Genomic DNA, 21326 nt, shown 5'->3' with positions numbered 1-21326 from the left:
TGGAGTACAACGCCATTATTCTGTCCACGAGAAGCGGTCCAAATCCCACTCCCCGTAGGACCAACCGCAGGAACCCCCAATGTACCCTATCAAAAGCCTTCTCTGCATCGATGGAAAGAAGGCACAAAGGGGACTCCGTACGGGCGGCCCAAGACATCAAAGTGAGAGTCCTCAGCGTATTGTCCCTTGCCTCCCTGCCCGGAACAAATCCCACCTGGTCAGCATGAATGAGTCGGGGAATGTGAAGGCTCAGGCGATTTGCTAACATCTTGGAGTAAAGTTTGAGGTCACAATTAATAAGTGAGATGGGGCGATAATTTTTACAGTATTTAGGATCCCGGCCTGGTTTGGGCAGAACCACCACATGTGCCTCCAACGACTGGCGGGGAAAAGGGCACGTTGCTGAGATGCTATTAAAGCACTTAGTCATGAATGGAAGTAACAAATCCCGAAATGTTTTGAAAAAACAAACGGTGAAACCGTCCGGGCCCGGACTTTTTCCACCCTTTGCATCGGCAATGGCACCTCTAAGCTCGCTTTCGGTGAAAGGAGTCTCTAAGTCCTCAACCGCCTCCGCAGGAACACTAGGCAGCTTCGTGTCTGACAGGTACGCAGATATCCTAGACTCCAAGTCCTTTGCCGGCATCTCTGAATAGCGCCCCTTAATGTTATACAGAGATGAGAAATAGGAACAAAAGAGATCAGATATCTCTCTGGGATTGTGTATGGCAGTACCGGTTCCGTCAAGGAGGCTTGGAATGTGCGTAACCTGTGTCCTCGGGTGGATCAGTCTAGCCAATGTTCTGCCACACTTATTGGCATGTTCGTAAAGAAAGCTGCGATAGCGCTCCCGCTGGGAGGAAGACGACTTGTTAAGGAGGTCCTTCAATTGTTCCCTAGCCAATGTTAAAGCCGTCAAAGCTTCGTCGGTGGCATTTTGTTTATGTGCTTTGGAAAGAGCTTCAACTTTACCAGCCAGGCTGACAATTTTAGCACCCCTGTCCTTTTTGAGCCTAGCCCCCTGCTGAATCAGAGTCCCCCTGACAACGCATTTCAGGGCCTCCCATTGCATAGGTAGAGCAGTATCATCGTCAGTATGGTCAAGTAGGAAATCGGATATTGTCTGAGTAACAGCTGCTTTGCACCCTACATCTCTAAGGAGCGACTCATTCAACCTCCAAGACCATTCCCTAGACACCAACCCCGGCAAAGTCAATGACAGAAAAATAGGAGAGTGATCTGACCACAAGGCAGTGCCTATTGAGGCCTTGGGGCTAAACGTTAAGGCATACTGAGCAATAAAAAACATATCCAGTCTGCCATAAGTGCGATGTGCATCCGAAAAATGTGTAAAGTCCTTGTCTTTAGGATGAAGGATGCGCCAGACATCCACCAAACTATGGAGACCAAGGACCGACCGGGCAAGCGCATAATCAGAGCGTGGTACCGCAGTTTTGCCGGAGGAGGTATCCAGGGATGGATCCATGACTAGATTGAAATCCCCCCCCAAGATCAGTACGCCCTCTATAAATGTAGAGGCCGCTCGGAGCATGGCCCTCAGGGCACTTCCCTGATGGGAGTTAGGAAGGTAAATGTTTCCAATGGTATAAATCCGCGCTTGGATTTCTATCTTAATGAAAACATATCTCCCCTTGGGACAAATCAAGGAATCCAACAATTTATGTGGCAAGGTCTTATGTAACGCTATGGAGACCCCTTTAGACTTAGCATCGGGGTTGGTACTATGCGTCCACACATTGTAATAATTAAGTCGCATATGAGGGGCACGAGCAGTCTGAAAGTGTGTCTCCTGTAGTAGTAGGACATGTACCTTCTGTCTGTGCATGGAGTAGAGGATCTGAGATCGCTTGTGTGGGACATTCAATCCCCTAACATTAATGGAGGCAAATTTGACGTCTGCTCCCGCCATGTCCCCCCCGCCACCCCCCACAGAGGGAGAAGAAGAGAAGAAAAGCAGAAAGGAAATAGGAGGGAATAGGGGAAGAGAAATAAGAAGAAAACGGCTAAGAGAAAATATGGCCAGTAGGAAAGACCAAGACTGAACCGGCAGTCAGAAAAAGAAGGTTATCAAGGTAGACAACCTCCGCATCCAGGTAGTTTTACACTACCGGGAAGGACCCAAGTGGGTACCAGAGCGCATCAAGCGTCTATTCTAGAGAGGGACGGACTAACAGATGAAGGTCTGTAAGCCCGCAGCAGAACACCAGAATGTAAGCTAAACATATGATATAAAACATAAATGCACCCAACAAATATATAAAACATGCTAAATGAAGAAGCACCCCGTAAGAGAATAACAAAATAAACTCACCAAGAACCCCACCTCCCACCCCCCGGACCCGCACATATGAAAACCAGCATATCCATATAGCCATGTTACTATAACTAGATGAGCGTAGGCATTAACCCCACAAACAGAAGGAAACTTGACGCGGTGTGCAAAAAATGAAAAAAAGGCACATCTTGCGTCCGTAAGGCATCTTCAAGGGAACCAAATACCACGGATCCCATCCTCCGCAACAACTTCAGTCCCCAGAAGCTGCCATGTCAATAGAGCGAGAAGGCCTGCCCTGTGTTATCGGTGGGACCTGATCCCAATCTGGCAAAGTCATCTGCGGGAGATCCAAAGCAGTTAAAAAGGCCGGTAAATCCTCAGGTGTATGCAGCTCAAATCTTCTCCCTCCTCTACGGACGACCAGTTGAAACGGAAAGCCCCAAGAGTATGGGATTTCACGCTCTCGTAGCAGCTCCAATAAGGGTTTAAGAGCCCGTCGCTGTGTTAAGGTAGCTCTGGAGAGATCTTGAAGAAAAATCAGTTGGGCACCATCAAAATCAACATATTCCGTGTTGCGCACCGCTCTCATGATCTCCTCTTTCACTCGGTAATGATGAAGCCTACAAATGACATCTCGAGGCCGATTGACATTGGTGGAAACAGGACCCAGAGTACGGTGAGCCCTATCAATTTCGAACTCTGCTCCGGGTGGACGTTTAAGAATAGAGGCAAACAGGTCCTGGAGTGACGGGATCAGATCAGCAGCTCTAGTGGCCTCAGGGAGCCCTCTGATACGGATGTTATTCCGTCTGCCACGGTTTTCCACGTCATCATGGAGCCTGTAAAGATGACGAATATGCCTCTCCTGGTTAGCAAGAGTAGCCTGAACATCATCCACCGTGGTGGTCAGAGAGTCCTGATCAGCAGCAATATCAGAAACCTTTACCTCTAAGGCATGTACATCAGATTTGAGGGAATTGAGTTCTTGCTTATATGAGGTTTCTAGGCGTTCCACAAACTTTTCCATATCCGAGCGTGTGGGCAGCAATTTCATGTACTCTTTCCAATCCCAATCTGCTCCATCCTGTAAGGGGTTAATAGACATAGCAGAGCCCAGGTTGTGTTGCTCGGTGCCCCTAGTGGAGGAGAAGGGAAGTGCAGCAGGGGACAGAGAGGACATGCTGGCTGCCAAGTTAGGGCCTGGTGTTGAGGTGCTGTCAGTGTCCCCACAGGGAGCAGAGTTAATGGCCACTTCTGCTTCTCTCTGCCCAGGACAAGAACACACTGTGGCTCTGGAGCTGAGACCAGGAGTCCCCACTGAGCTAAGGTGAGACCTCAGGGAAGTAGCCACCCTTATGCAGGGGCCTGGGGACACTGTCTCTGTCACTGTCCTGAGGTGAGGGCTCAGCAGAATCGCTCCAGTATCAGGGGGGCAGACAGGCACCGCTTCCCTGATGTGGGGGCCAGGAGGCTCTATATCGCCGGCCGCAATCTGCCGACTCCGGTGAGTTGGAGAGGCAGAGTCTGAGGGCCGATGGAGGAGCTGGGCTGCGCCGTGCTCCCGTCGGCTGCCGCGGCCCAGGAGAACTGGTACGGGGGGGGGTCGGGACCGGGGCTCCTACTACCTTCTCTGCCGGTACCGGGGTCCACTCCACACCGGCGGCGGGCGGCTGTAGCTTCGTTCCGGGCGGAACCGCGGCGGCTGCTGCTGCGGCGGCGGCCGCTCTAGTAACTCGAGAGCCGGGGATCTCGGAGGCTGCAGGCCCAGCAGGTAGGCCGCGACCGGCGGGTGAAAGAAAGCGGTCCAGGCTACCCCGGGCGAGCCGGGGCTGAGGGAATTTTGTGCCTGCCTTGGTCCTCTTGCGGCTGCCAACCATTTGGGGTGCAATTAGCCGAATTTGGGGTGCTTTTTCAGGCTATCTGGTGTCCCACAGCAGGAGCTCACAGAAGGCACGTTCTCACTCCTCCATAGCCAGGCCACGCCCCCTGTATATAGATGTATAGAGGGGTGTGATGTGTATATAGATATATGGGGGGGTATGATGTGTATATAGATATATATAGAGGGGGTATGATGTGTATATAGATATATATATAGAGGGGGTATGATGTGTATATAGATATATATAGAGGGGTATGATGTGTATATAGATATATATAGAGGGGGTATGATGTGTATATAGATATATATAGGGGGTATGATGTGTATATAGATATATAGGGGGGTATGATGTGTATATAGATATATAGGGGGGTATGATGTGTATATAGAGAGGTATGATGTGTATATAGATATATATAGAGGGGTATGATGTGTATATAGATATATAGGGGGGTATGATGTGTATATAGATATATATAGAGGGGTATGATGTGTATATAGAGGGGTATGATGTGTATATAGATATATATAGAGGGGTATGATGTGTATATAGATATATATAGAGGGGTATGATGTGTATATAGATATATATAGAGGGGTATGATGTGTATATAGATATATATAGAGGGGTATGATGTGTATATAGATATATATATAGAGGGGTATGATGTGTATATAGATATATAGGGGGGTATGATGTGTATATAGATATATAGAGGGGTATGATGTGTATATAGATATATATAGAGGGGTATGATGTGTATATAGATATATAGGGGGGTATGATGTGTATATAGATATATGGGGGGGTATGATGTGTATATAGATATATATAGGGGGGTATGATGTGTATATAGATATATATATAGAGGGGTATGATGTGTATATAGATATATAGAGGGGTATGATGTGTATATAGATATATATAGAGGGGTATGATGTGTATATAGATATATAGGGGGGTATGATGTGTATATAGATATATGGGGGGGTATGATGTGTATATAGATATATATAGAGTGGGTATGATGTGTATATAGATATATATATAGAGGGGGTATGATGTGTATATAGATATATATAGAGGGGTATGATGTGTATATAGAGGGGTATGATGTGTATATAGATATATATAGAGGGGTATGATGTGTATATAGATATATGTAGGGGGTATGATGTGTATATAGATATATATAGGGGGGTATGATGTGTATATAGATATATAGAGGGGTATGATGTGTATATAGATATATATATAGAGGGGTATGATGTGTATATAGATATATATATAGAGGGGGTATGATGTGTATATAGATATATATAGAGGGGTATGATGTGTATATAGATATATATATAGAGGGGTATGATGTGTATATAGATATATATATAGAGGGGGTATGATGTGTATATAGATATATATAGAGGGGTATGATGTGTATATAGATATATATAGAGGGGTATGATGTGTATATAGATATATATAGAGGGGTATGATGTGTATATAGAGGGGTATGATGTGTATATAGATATATATAGAGAGGTATGATGTGTATATAGATATATAGGGGGGTATGATGTGTATATAGATATATATAGAGTGGGTATGATGTGTATATAGATATATATAGAGAGGTATGATGTGTATATAGATATATGGGGGGGTATGATGTGTATATAGATATATAGGGGGGTGATGTGTATATAGATATATAGGGGGGTATGATGTGTATATAGATATATAGGGGTAGTATGATGTGTATATAGATATATAGGGGGGTATGATGTGTATATAGATATATATAGAGGGGTATGATGTGTATATAGATATATAGAGGGGTATGATGTGTGTATATAGATATATAGGGGGGTATGATGTGTATATAGATATATATAGAGGGGTATGATGTGTATATAGATATATATATAGGGGTATGATGTGTATATAGATATATAGAGGGGTATGATGTGTATATAGATATATAGAGGGGTATGATGTGTATATAGATATATAGGGGGGTATGATGTGTATATAGATATATATAGAGGGGGTATGATGTGTATATAGATATATAGAGGGGTATGATGTGTATATAGATATATAGAGGGGTATGATGTGTATATAGATATATATAGAGGGGTATGATGTGTATATAGATATATAGAGGGGTATGATGTGTATATAGATATATAGGGGGGTATGATGTGTATATAGATATATATAGGGGGGTATGATGTGTATATAGATATATATAGAGGGGTATGATGTGTATATAGATATATATAGGGGGGTATGATGTGTATATAGATATATAGAGGGGGTATGATGTGTATATAGATATATATATAGAGGGGGTATGATGTGTATATAGATATATATAGAGGGGTATGATGTGTATATAGATATATATAGAGGGGGTATGGGTATGATGTATATAGATATATAGAGGGTATGATGTGTATATAGTATATAGGGGTGGGTAGGATGTGTATATAGATATATAGGTGGGGTATGATTTGTATACAAGGAGTATATAGGGAGGGGGTATGATGTGGTATATAGATGTATAGCAGGGGGGGTGTGGATGTGTATATAGATACTATGGGGGGGTAAGATGTGTATATAGCATATATATAGAGGGGGTATGATGTGTTATATAGCATATATATAGGGGGTATGATGTGTATATATAGATATATATAGAAGGGGTATGATGTGTATAGATATATATAGAGTGGGTATGATGTGTATATAGAATATATATAGGGGGTATGATGTGTATATAGATACTATAGGGGGGTATGATTGTGTATATAGGATAATATAATAGATGGGTATGAGTGTATATAGAATTATATAGAGGGTGTATGAGTGTTATATAGATATATAGAGAGGGGGTATGATGTGTATATAGAATATATATAGAGGGGTATGATGTGTATATAGATATATATAGAGGGGTATGATGTGTATATAGATATATATAGAGAGGTATGATGTGTATATAGATATATAGGGGGGTATGATGTGTATATAGATATATAGAGGGGTATGATGTGTATATAGATATATATAGAGGGGTATGATGTGTATATAGATATATAGGGGGGTATGATGTGTATATAGATATATAGAGGGGTATGATGTGTATATAGATATATAGAGGGGTATGATGTGTATATAGATATATATAGAGGGGTATGATGTGTATATAGATATATAGGGGGGTATGATGTGTATATAGATATATGGGGGGGTATGATGTGTATATAGATATATATAGAGTGGGGTATGATGTGTATATAGATATATATATAGAGGGGGTATGATGTGTATATAGATATATATAGAGGGGTATGATGTGTATATAGAGGGGTATGATGTGTATATAGATATATATAGAGGGGTATGATGTGTATATAGATATATATAGGGGGTATGATGTGTATATAGATATATATAGGGGGGTATGATGTGTATATAGATATATAGAGGGGTATGATGTGTATATAGATATATATATAGAGGGGTATGATGTGTATATAGATATATATATAGAGGGGGTATGATGTGTATATAGATATATATAGAGGGGTATGATGTGTATATAGATATATATATAGAGGGGTATGATGTGTATATAGATATATATATAGAGGGGGTATGATGTGTATATAGATATATATAGAGGGGTATGATGTGTATATAGATATATATAGAGGGGTATGATGTGTATATAGATATATATAGAGGGGTATGATGTGTATATAGAGGGGTATGATGTGTATATAGATATATATAGAGAGGTATGATGTGTATATAGATATATAGGGGGGTATGATGTGTATATAGATATATATAGGGGGGTATGATGTGTATATAGATATATATAGAGAGGTATGATGTGTATATAGATATATGGGGGGGTATGATGTGTATATAGATATAGGGGGGGTATATAAATATATATAGAGGGTATGATGTGTATATAGATAGAGGGGGGTATATAGATAGGTATATAGAGGGGGGCATACACACAGAAGCCTCTTACCTTGTTGACTCCTTTTCCTGACCTCGTCTGGTCACTGACCGACTGCGGCTATTTCTGGCCATCACACTGAATAGCTGAGGTTATAAATAGTGGCCGCACTGTCTCCATACAGAGAGTGAAGGAGCGGCGCCCCCAGTGGTCATGAAGCAGGTCAAGAGGTCATCTAAGGGCAGACAACCTCACTGTGGCCCCAAACTCACCTCAGAATCTCCTGCCACACACCATCACATGACCAGTATCTCCCATATTACCCCCCTGCACCATCACATGACCAGTATCTCGCATATTACCCCCACACCATCACATGACCAGTATCTCGCATATTACCCCCCTGCACCATCACATGACCAGTATCTCCCATATTACCCCCCTGCACCATCACATGACCAGTATCTCCCATATTACCCCACTGCACCATCACATGACCAGTATCTCCCATATTACCCCCCTGCACCATCACATGACCAGTATCTCCCATATTACTCCCCTGCACCATCACATGACCAGTATCTCCCATATTACCCCAACACCATCACATGACCAGTGTCTCCCATATTACCCCCCCTGCACCATCACATGACCAGTGTCTCCCATATTACCCCACTGCTCCATCACATGACCAGTATCTCCCATATTACCCCCACACCATCACATGACCAGTATCTCCCATAGTACCCCACTGCACCATCACATGACCAGTGTCTCCCATATTACCCCACTGCTCCATCACATGACCAGTATCTCCCATATTACCCCCCCTGCACCATCACATGAGCAGTATCTCCCATATTACCCCCCTGCACCATCACATGACCAGTATCTCCCATATTACCCCACTGCTCCATCACATGACCAGTATCTCCCATAGTACCCCAACACCATCACATGACCAGTGTCTCCCATATTACCCCCCCCCCTGCACCATCACATGACCAGTATCTCCCATATTACCCCCCTGCACCATCACATGACCAGTATCTCCCATATTACCCCAACACCATCACATGACCAGTGTCTCCCATATTACCCCCCCCCCCCCGCACCATCACATGACCAGTATCTCCCATATTACCCCCCTGCACCATCACATGACCAGTATCTCCCATATTACCCCCACACATCACATTACCAGTATCTCCCATATTACCCCCACACCATCATATGACCAGTATCTCCTATATTACCCCCCTGCCGTCATCATATGACCAGTATCTCCTATATTACCCCCCTGCCGTCATCACATGACCAGTATCTCCCATATTACCCCCCTGCCGTCATCACATGACCAGTATCTTACATATTACCCCCACACATCACATGACCAGTGTCTCCCATATTACCCCCACACCATCATATGACCAGTATCTCCTATATTACCCCCCTGCCGTCATCACATGACCAGTATCTCCCATATTACCCCCACACATCACATGACCAGTGTCTCCCATATTACCCCCCGCACCATCACATGACCAGTATCTCCCATATTACCCCCCTGCACCATAACATGACCAGTATCTCCCATATTACCCCCCTGCACCATCACATGACCAGTATCTCCCATATTACCCCCCCGTCATCACATGACCAGTATCTCCCATATTCCCCCCACACCTTCACATGACCAGTATCTCCCATTTTACCCCCCCCTGCACCATCACATGACCAGTGTCTCCCATATTACCCCCACACCATCACATGACCAGTATCTCCCATATTACCCCCCCTCACCGTCATCACATGACCAGTATCTCCCATATTACCCCCCTGCACCATCACATGACCAGTATCTCCCATATTACCCCCCTGCACCATCACATGACCAGTATCTCCCATATTACCCCCCCCCCCCCGCCGTCATCACATGACCAGTATCTCCCATATTACCTCCACACCATCACATGACCAATATCTCCCATATTACCCCCACACATCACATGACCAGTATCTCCCATATTACCCCCCCCCCCCGCACCATCACATGACCAGTGTCTCCCATATTACCCCCCTGCACCATCACATGACCAGTATCTCCCATATTACCCCCACACATCACATGACCAGTATCTCCCATATTACCCCCCCCTGCACCATCACATGACCAGTATCTCCCATATTACCCCCCCGTCATCACATGACCAGTATCTCCCATATTACCCCCACACCATCACATGACCAGTATCTCCCATATTACCCCCACACATCACATGACCAGTGTCTCCCATATTACCCCCACACCATCACATGACCAGTATCTCCCATTTAACTCCCGCACCATCACATGACCATTATCTCCCATATTACCCCCACACATCACATGACCAGTGTCTCCCATATTACCCCCCCTCCTGCACCATCACATGACCAGTATCTCCCATATTACCCCCCCTGTCATCACATGACCAGTATCTCCCATATTACCCCACTTGCACCATCACATGACCAGTATCTTCTATATTACCCCCCCTGCACCATCACATGACCAGTATCTCCCATATTACCCCTTCCCCCGTCATCACATGACCAGTATCTCCCATATTACCCCCACACATCACATGACCAGTATCTCCCATATTACCCCCACACATCACATGACCAGTATCTCCCATATTACCCCCACACATCACATGACCAGTATCTCCCATATTACCCCCACACATCACATGACCAGTATCTCCCATATTACCCCACTTGCACCATCACATGACCAGTATCTCCCATATTACCCCACTTGCACCATCACATGACCAGTATCTCCCATATTACCCCCCCCTGCACCATCACATGACTAGTATCCCCCCCCCGTCATCACATGACCAGTATCTCCCATATTACCCCACTTGCACCATCACATGACCAGTATCTCCCATATTACCCCACTTGCACCATCACATGACCAGTATCTCCCATATTACCCCCCCTGCACCATCACATGACTAGTATTCCCCCCCCGTCATCACATGACCAGTATCTCCCATATTACCCTCACACATCACATGACCAGTATCTCCCATATTACCCCCCCTGCACCATAACATGACTGGTATCTCCCATATTACCCCCACACATCACATGACCAGTATCTCCCATATTACCCCCCCTGCACCATCACATGACCAGTGTCTCCCATATTACCCCCACACCATCACATGACCAGTATCTCCCATATTACCCCCCCCCCCCGTCATCACATGACCAGTGTCTCCCATATTACCCCCCCGTCATCACATGACCAGTGTCTCCCATATTACCCCCCGTCATCACATGACCAGTATCTCCCATATTACCCCCCCGTCATCACATGACCAGTATCTCCCATATTACCCCGCTTGCACCATCACATGACCAGTATCTCCCATATTCCTGCCCCGTCATAACATGACCAGTATCTCCCATATTACCCCCACACATCACATGACCAGTATCTCCCATATTACCCCCACACATCACATGACCAGTATCTCCCATATTACCCCCACACCATAACATGACTAGTATCTCCCATATTACCCCCCCGTCATCACATGACCAGTATCTCCCATATTACCCCCCCTCCCCGTCATCACATGACCAGTATCTCTCATATTACTCCCACACATCACATGACCAGTATCTCCCATATTACCCCCACACATCACATGACCAGTATCTCCCATATTACCCCCACACATCACATGACCAGTATCTCCCATATTACCCCCCTGCACCATAACATGACTAGTATCTCCCATATTACCCCCCCGTCATCACATGACCAGTATCTCCCATATTACCCCCCCCCCCCCCGTCATCACATGACCAGTATCTCCCATATTACTCCCACACCATCACATGACCAGTATCTCCCATATTACCCCCCTGCACCATAACATGACTGGTATCTCCCATATTACCCCCACACATCACATGACCAGTATCTCCCATATTACCCCCCTGCACCATAACATGACTGGTATCGCCCATATCACCCCCCCGTCATCACATGACCAGTATCTCCCATATTACCCCCCCCCCCCCCCCCCCCCCGTCATCACATGACCAGTATCTCCCATATTACTCCCACACAATCACATGACCAGTATCTCCCATATTACCCCCCTGCACCATAACATGACTGGTATCTCCCATATTACCCCCACACATCACATGACCAGTGTCTCCCCATATTACCCCCCCGCACCATAACATGACTGGTATCTCCCATATTACCCCCCACATCACATGACCAGTATCTCCCATATTACCCCCCTGCACCATAACATGACTGGTATCTCCCATATTACCCCCACACATCACATGACCAGTATCTCCCATATTACCCCCCTGCACCATAACATGACTGGTATCTCCCATATTACCCCCACACATCACATGACCAGTATCTCCCATATTACCCCCCCCCAGTGTCTCCCATATTACCTCCACACCATCACATGACCAGTATCTCCCATATTACCCCCCCCCCCCGTCATCACATGACCAGTATCTCCCATATTACCCCCACACCATCACATGACCAGTATCTCCCATATTACCCACACACCATCACATGACCAGTATCTCCCATATTACCCCCACACCATCACATGACCAGTATCTCCCATATTACCCCCCTGCACCATCACATGACCAGTATCTCCCATATTACCCCCCTGCACCATCACATGACCAGTATCTCCCATATTACCCCCACACCATCACATGACCAGTATCTCCCATATTACCTCCCCCCCCCCGTCATCACATGACCAGTATCTCCCATATTACTCCCACACCATCACATTACCAGTATCTCCCATATTACCCCCACACCATCACTTGACCAGTATCTCCCATATTACCCCCCCTGCACCATCACATGACCAGTATCTCCCATATTACCCCCCTGCACCATCACATGACCAGTATCTCCCATATTACCCCCACACCTTCACATGACCAGTATCTCTCATTTAACCCCTGCACCATCACATGACCAGTATCTCCCATATTACCCCAACACCATCACATGACCAGTATAACACACACACCCCGGTACCATCACGTATAACCTTCTAGCCCTTACCTGTTTATCTGCCCCCAGCTCCTCCCCTTTTGTTTTCCTTCTTGGTGAGACACTTTTTGATTTACTTTATGTTTTTGCACAGGATGAGCCCTGAGAGAGTCTTACCAAACCAAGGTGAGGATCTGGGTGAGCCCCAGGAGCCGCCCATAGAGTGGAGCGGGGGGGAGGAAGAAGAGGAGGAAGATGTGCAGAGTGGATACCAGTACCAACCACTCAACACGGAGCCTGAAGATGGGGCCCAGACCGAGAGCGACCTCCAAGAGAGGCTACAGGTAATGCAGAGCTCTGCTATATCGTTTTTCTGACAATGCAACCAGCCGTTAGACTCCTCCCAACAGTGAGATCTCCATAACCTTTACTAGACTCCTTCCACTACAAGCTCCACTAGACTCCTCCCACCACAAGCTCCACTAGACTCCTCCCACCACAAGCTCCACTAGACTCCTCCCACCACAAGCTCCACTAGACTCCTCCCACCACAAGCTCCACTAGACTCCTCCCACCACAAAGGTCTCCCTTCAATTTCCACTAGACTCCTCCCACCAGACAGGTACCCCTGCATGCCCCACTAGACTCCTTTCTCCACACAGATCTCCCTACAACCTCCACTAGACTCCTACTACTAGACAGGCCCCCTACAACCTCCCCTAGACTTCTTCTACTAGACAGGCCCCCTACAACCTCCACTAGACTGCTACTACTAGACAGGCCCCCTACAACCTCCACTAGATTCCTACTACTAGACAGGTCTCCCTGCAAGCTCCAATAGACTCCTCCCACTAAGCAGATCATTCCCATAAGCCCCACTAGACTCCTCCCACCAGACCGGTACCCCTACATGCCCCACTAGACTCCTTTCTCCACACAGATCTCCCTACAACCTCCACTAGACTCCTACTACTAGACAGGCCCCCTACAACCTCCCCTAGACTTCTTCTACTAGACAGGCCCCCTACAACCTCCACTAGACTACTTCTACTAGACAGGCCCCCTACAACCTCCCCTAGACTTCTTCTACTAGACAGGCCCCCTACAACCTCCACTAGACTCCTACTACTAGACAGGCCCCCTACAACCTCCACTAGACTCCTTCTACTAGACATGCCCCTACAACCGCCCCTAGACTCCTACTACTAGACAGGCCCCTACAACCTCCACTAGACTCCTACTACTAGACAGGCCCCTACAACCTCCACTAGACTCCTACTACTAGACAGGCCCCCTACAACCTCCACTAGACTTCTTCTACTAGACAGGCCCCCTACAACCTCCCCTAGACTTCTTCTACTAGACAGGCCCCCTACAACCTCCACTAGACTACTTCTACTAGACAGGCCCCCTACAACCTCCCCTAGACTTCTTCTACTAGACAGGCCCCCTACAACCTCCACTAGACTCCTACTACTAGACAGGCCCCCTACAACCTCCACTAGACTCCTTCTACTAGACATGCCCCTACAACCGCCCCTAGACTCCTACTACTAGACAGGCCCCTACAACCTCCACTAGACTCCTACTACTAGACAGGCCCCTACAACCTCCACTAGACTCCTACTACTAGACAGGCCCCCTACAACCTCCACTAGACTTCTTCTACTAGACAGGCCCCCTACAACCTCCCCTAGACTTCTTCTACTAGACAGGCCCCCTACAACCTCCACTAGACTCCTACTACTAGACAGGCCCCCTACAACCTCCACTAGACTCCTTCTACTAGACATGCCCCTACAACCGCCCCTAGACTCCTACTACTAGACAGGCCCCTACAACCTCCACTAGACTCCTACTACTAGACAGGCCCCTACAACCTCCACTAGACTCCTACTACTAGACAGGCCCCTACAACCTCCACTAGACTCCTACTACTAGACAGGCCCCTACAACCTCCACTAGACTCCTTCTACTAGACAGGCCCCTACAACCTCCCCTAGACTCCTACTACTAGACAGGCCCCTACAACCTCCCCTAGACTCCTACTACTAGACAGGTCTCCCTACAAGCTCCAATAGACTCCTTCCACTAAGCAGATCATTCCCATAAGCCCCACTAGACTCCTCCCACTGAGCAGATGAACTGGACTCCTCCCACCACACACTGACCCCCACAAGATCATTAAAGCATAACTGTCATGTTTTTTTTTATTGCAGAAATCAGTAGTATAAGCGATTTTAAGAAACTCTGTAATAGGTTTCATCAGCCAAAAAAGCCTCCTTCTGTCCTCAAGAAGCAATCTCCCAGCCTCCCCCCCGACTTCTTATCTGTGCATTATCAGACAAACACGTCTTCATTACAGAGAAGCCAGTGAAGACGGGCTCTGCTCTCTCCATTCTATCCTTATGGAGGGGGGAGGGGCTGAGGGAGATGAGGGAGCAGGAAGAGGTGACATGAAGGTCAGCTGTTTGTAGACTCTCTGGGCACCTAAACCGCAGGATTCTGGGGTCAGAAAGGTCAGTGCTTATCAATGAACTTACTGAGAGAAGATTGCAGGGTGTTGTGCTGTGCAGGACTGCTCCGTGCTCACTCACTCCTAACAGCCCCTCCCCTCTCCATAGCCACATAATGGAGACAGAAATCCTGCTTCATCTGATGTGAGGGGGGAGGCTGGGAGATTGCTTTTTCACTACAGAAGGAAACTCTTTTAGTACATAAAACCTATTACAGAGTTTCTTAAAATCGCTTGTAGGTTACAAACCCACTTGGCGGGTCTGCAGCGAGTCTCCATGCTGCGTTTTTGCAGCGAGACTCGCTGCAGATCCCGGCCCTATGCTTTTAATGGCAGACAAACACGCAGCAGGGATGTACATCCCTGCTGCGAGTTTGTCTGCAGCCCTCCCCATTAACCCCCCGGCCGCCGGAGCTGATACTACACCTGATCCCGGCTCCGGCGGTTCCCGATGTCTTCAGCAAGCCGGAGCGGGGACCAGGTGAAGTATATGCTCCAGCCAGCCGCCCGCAGCCCCGGCCGCCCGATCGTCCCCCCGCAGCCCCGGCCGCCCGATCGCCCCCCGCAGCCCCGGCCGCCCGATCGCACGCCCCCCCGCAGCCTTGATCGCACACACGCCCCCCCGCAGCCCCGGCCGCTCGATCGCACACACGCCCCCCCGCAGCCCCGGACGCCCATTCACGCCCCCCCGCAGCACCAATCGCACGCCCCCCCGATCAAGCGGCCGGGGCTGCGGGGGGGCGTGTGTGCGATCGGGGCTGCGGGGGGGCGTGTGTGCGATCGGGGCTGCGGGGGGGCGTGTGTGCGATCGGGGCTGCGGGGGGGCGTGTGTGCGATCGGGGCTGCGGGGGGGCGTGTGTGCGATCGGGGCTGCGGGGGGGGCGTGTGTGCGATCGGGCGGCCGGGGCTGCGGGCGGCTGGCTGGAGCATATACTTCACCTGGTTCCCGCTCCGGCTTGCTGAAGACATCGGGAACCGCCGGAGCCGGGATCAGGTGAAGTATCAGCTCCGGCGGCCGGGGGGTTAATGGGGCGGGCTGTAGACAAACTCGCAGCAGGGATGTACATCCCTGCTGCGTGTTTGTCTGCCATTAAAAGTATAGGGCCGGGATTTGCAGCGAGTCTCGCTGCAAAAACGCAGCATGGAGACTCGCTGCAGACCCGCCAAGTGGGTTTGTACCCGTACTGTAGATATTTAATGTTTTCAGAAAAATGACCCTGAAATGAGAGTTACGCTTTAAGGCTCTCGGGGGGTTACAACATTTCCAGGCGCTTTCCTCCTGACACTTCTCCACTCTTGTGGCCGATATTAACCTGAATAGAGCTGTGCTGCAATACAGGACTAAACCACAGGAGCGGCGCTGTTTCTGTAGGAGAAGGACATGTGTGCAGACACTGACCTCACTCCAGCCCCAGTGAATGCAGCGCCCTCTCTCTTTTAGGCCATGAGACTGCAGCTTCCTGACCCCCCGGTGGACAGCGAGGATGAGGATGATGGATCTGACACACAGAACTCTATTCCGATGGATGCAGGTATGTTGCAAGAGATATGAGCGATGCTTTGGGGGTGAGTTCACTACTGAAAGTCCGAGAAGCCTCTGCCTATCCCAGCAGCCAACAGAAGAAACTAGCAACTGCATCAAGAAAATCTTAGGCTGCATTCACACGACCCGTCTTAGCTCCATGAAGCACAAACAGCACGGACGGGGGATCTTTGTGGGAGTGGGAGTGGACAGGGGAAACTGAATTAGCGCACTACTGTAATAGCAGAGCTGTGCGGAACAACGTTCATCGGGCGCACATCACTTTATGTAGTAGTGATACGTGGCTCTGTGTAATAGTGATACGTGGCTTTGTGTAATAGTGACACATGGCTCTGTGTAATAGTGATACATGGCTCTGTGTAATAGTGATACGTGGCTCTGTGTAATAGTGATACATGGCTATGTGTAATAGTGATACGTGGCTCTGTGTAATAGTGACACATGGCTCTGTGTAATAGTGACACATGGCTCTGTGTAATAGTGACACATGGCTCTGTGTAATAGTGATACATGGCTACGTGTAATAGTGACACATGGCTACGTGTAATAGTGATACATGGCTACGTGTAATAGTGATACATGGCTACGTGTAATAGTGACACATGGCTACGTGTAATAGTGATACATGGCTACGTGTAATAGTGATACATGGCTACGTGTAATAGTGACACACGGCTACGTGTAATAGTGATACATGGCTACGTGTAATAGTGACACATGGCTACGTGTAATAGTGATACATGGCTACGTGTAATAGTGACACATGGCTACGTGTTATAGTGATACATGGCTACGTGTAATAGTGATACATGGCTACGTGTAATAGTGACACATGGCTACGTGTAATAGTGACACATGGCTACGTGTAATAGTGATACATGGCTACGTGTAATAGTGATACATGGCTACGTGTAATAGTGACACATGGCTACGTGTAATAGTGATACATGGCTACGTGTAATAGTGATACATGGCTACGTGTAATAGTGATACATGGCTACGTGTAATAGTGATACATGGCTACGTGTAATAGTGATACATGGCTACGTGTAATAGTGACACATGGCTCCGTGTAATAGTGATACATGGCTACGTGTAATAGTGATACATGGCTGCGGGTAATAGTGATACATGGCTACGTGTAATAGTGATACATGGCTACGTGTAATAGTGATACATGGCTACGTGTAATAGTGATACATGGCTACGTGTAATAGTGACACATGGCTCCGTGTAATAATGATACATGGCTACGTGTAATAGTGATACATGGCTACGTCTAATAGTGATACATGGCTACGTGTAATAGTGACACATGGCTACGTGTAATAGTGATAGATGGCTACGTGTAATAGTGACACATGGCTCCGTGTAATAATGATACATGGCTACGTGTAATAGTGATACATGGCTGCGGGTAATAGTGACACATGGCTCCGTGTAATAGTGATACATGGCTACATGTAATAGTGACACATGGCTCCGTGTAATAGTGACACATGGCTCCGTGTAATAATGATACATGACTACGTGTAATAGTGATACACGTGTAATAGTGACACATGGCTACGTGTAATAGTGATACATGACTACGTGTAATAGTGACACATGGCTGCGTGTAATAGTGATACATGGCTACGTGTAATAGTGATACATGGCTACGTGTAATAGTGATACATGGCTACGTGTAATAGTGATACATGGCTACATGTAATAGTGATACATGGCTATGTGTAATAGTGACACATGGCTGCGTGTAATAGTGACACATGGCTCCGTGTAATAGTGATACATGGCTACGTGTAATAGTGATACTACGTGTAATAGTGACACATGGCTACGTGTAATAGTGACACATGGCTACGTGTAATAGTGATACATGGCTCCGTGTAATAGTGATACATGGCTACGTGTAATAGTGATACATGGCTATGTGTAATAGTGATACATGGCTATGTGTAATAGTGATACATGGCTACGTGTAATAGTGATACATGGCTACGTGTAATAGTGATACATGGCTACGTGTAATAGTGATACATGGCTACGTGTAATAGTGATACATGGCTACATGTAATAGTGATACATGGCTATGTGTAATAGTGATACACGTGTAATAATTAGGGACGAGAGAACTTTTGAAAAGTTCGGTTCGATCCGGCGAACTTTTGTGAAGTTCGGGTTCGGCCGAACCGAACCTAAAACGAACCTTGCAATAACGGCTGAATAATTGCAGCTACAATAGTGGGTATACATGGGGTATACATCTGATAGGGGAGACATGTAGTTTCGTTTAGTTGCAGTTGCTCTTACAATGAAAAAGTGCAAAAATAGCGAAAAAAAATTAGCCAAGGTGTAAGTGATTAGACGGGACATAGGACACAAAGCTCCTTGGACCCAGGAGGGTCGAAAACAGACATTTGACAGTGGAACCAGCAGCAGTAATAGTACTGTATTATACCCAGTGTGGGGGAGGGGGAGGAGGAGGCAGCAGTAATAGTACTGTATTATACCCAGTGTGGGGGAGGGGGAGGAGGAGGCAGCAGTAATAGTACTGTATTATACCCAGTGTGGGGGAGGGGGAGGAGGAGGCAGCAGTAATAGTACTGTATTGGACCCAGTGTGGGGGAGGGGGAGGAGGAGGCAGCAGTAATAGTACTGTATTATACCCAGTGTGGAGGAGGAGGAGGAGGCAGCAGTAATAGTACTGTATTATACCCAGTGTGGGGGAGGGGGAGGAGGAGGCAGCAGTAATAGTACTGTATTGGACCCAGTGTGGGGGAGGAGGAGGAGGCAGCAGTAATAGTACTGTATTGGACCCAGTGTGGAGGAGGAGGAGGAGGCAGCAGTAATAGTACTGTATTGGACCCAGTGTGGGGGAGGGGGAGGAGGAGGCAGCAGTAATAGTACTGTATTGGACCCAGTGTGGGGGAGGAGGAGGCAGCAGTAATAGTACTGTATTGGACCCAGTGTGGAGGAGGAGGAGGAGGAGGAGGCAGCAGTAATAGTACTGTATTGGACCCAGTGTGGAGGAGGAGGAGGAGGCAGCAGTAATAGTACTGTATTGGACCCAGTGTGGAGGAGGAGGAGGAGGCAGCAGTAATAGTACTGTATTGGACCCAGTGTGGAGGAGGAGGAGGAGGCAGCAGTAATAGTACTGTATTGGACCCAGTGTGGAGGAGGAGGAGGAGGCAGCAGTAATAGTACTGTATTGGACCCAGTGTGGAGGAGGAGGAGGAGGCAGCAGTAATAGTACTGTATTATACCCAGTGTGGGGGAGGGGGAGGAGGCAGCAGTATTAGTACTGTATTGGACCCAGTGTGGGGGAGGGGGAGGAGGAGGAGGAGGCAGCAGTAATAGTACTGTATTGGACCCAGTGTGGAGGAGGAGGAGGCAGCAGTAATAGTACTGTATTGGACCCAGTGTGGAGGAGGAGGAGGCAGCAGTAATAGTACTGTATTGGACCCAGTGTGGGGGAGGAGGAGGCAGCAGTAATAGTACTGTATTGGACCCAGTGTGGGGGAGGAGGAGGAGGCAGCAGTAATAGTACTGTATTGGACCCAGTGTGGAGGAGGAGGAGGAGGCAGCAGTAATAGTACTGTATTGGACCCAGTGTGGAGGAGGAGGAGGAGGCAGCAGTAATAGTACTGTATTGGACCCAGTGTGGAGGAGGAGGAGGAGGCAGCAGTAATAGTACTGTATTGGACCCAGTGTGGAGGAGGAGGAGGAGGCAGCAGTAATAGTACTGTATTATACCCAGTGTGGGGGAGGGGGAGGAGGAGGCAGCAGTAATAGTACTGTATTGGACCCAGTGTGGGGGAGGAGGAGGAGGCAGCAGTAATAGTACTGTATTGGACCCAGTGTGGAGGAGGAGGAGGAGGCAGCAGTAATAGTACTGTATTGGACCCAGTGTGGGGGAGGAGGAGGAGGCAGCAGTTATAGTACTGTATTGGACCCAGTGTGGGGGAGGAGGAGGCAGCAGTAATAGTACTGTATTGGACCCAGTGTGGGGGAGGGGGAGGAGGAGGCAGCAGTAATAGTACTGTAT

General features: G+C 47.4%; 1 protein-coding gene across 2 annotated transcripts in view; it reads left to right on the top strand.

Moving 5' to 3' along the window:
- Positions 1-21326, top strand: part of MEA1 (male-enhanced antigen 1) — a 76095-nt gene that overhangs the window by 21456 nt on the left and 33313 nt on the right. For both annotated transcript variants that reach the window (XM_069955560.1, XM_069955561.1), the window contains exons 2-3: positions 13375-13564; positions 17177-17267. In XM_069955560.1, coding sequence (XP_069811661.1) covers positions 13376-13564; positions 17177-17267 — 280 coding nt within the window. In that variant the 5' untranslated portion in view covers position 13375. The remainder of the gene's footprint in view (positions 1-13374; positions 13565-17176; positions 17268-21326) is intronic.

This window comes from Dendropsophus ebraccatus, chromosome 15 (genome assembly GCF_027789765.1).
Source record: "Dendropsophus ebraccatus isolate aDenEbr1 chromosome 15, aDenEbr1.pat, whole genome shotgun sequence".
NCBI lineage: Eukaryota > Metazoa > Chordata > Amphibia > Anura > Hylidae > Dendropsophus > Dendropsophus ebraccatus.
The sequence above is the reverse complement of the archived record's forward strand: the minus strand, read 5'-3'. Positions and strand labels throughout refer to the sequence as shown.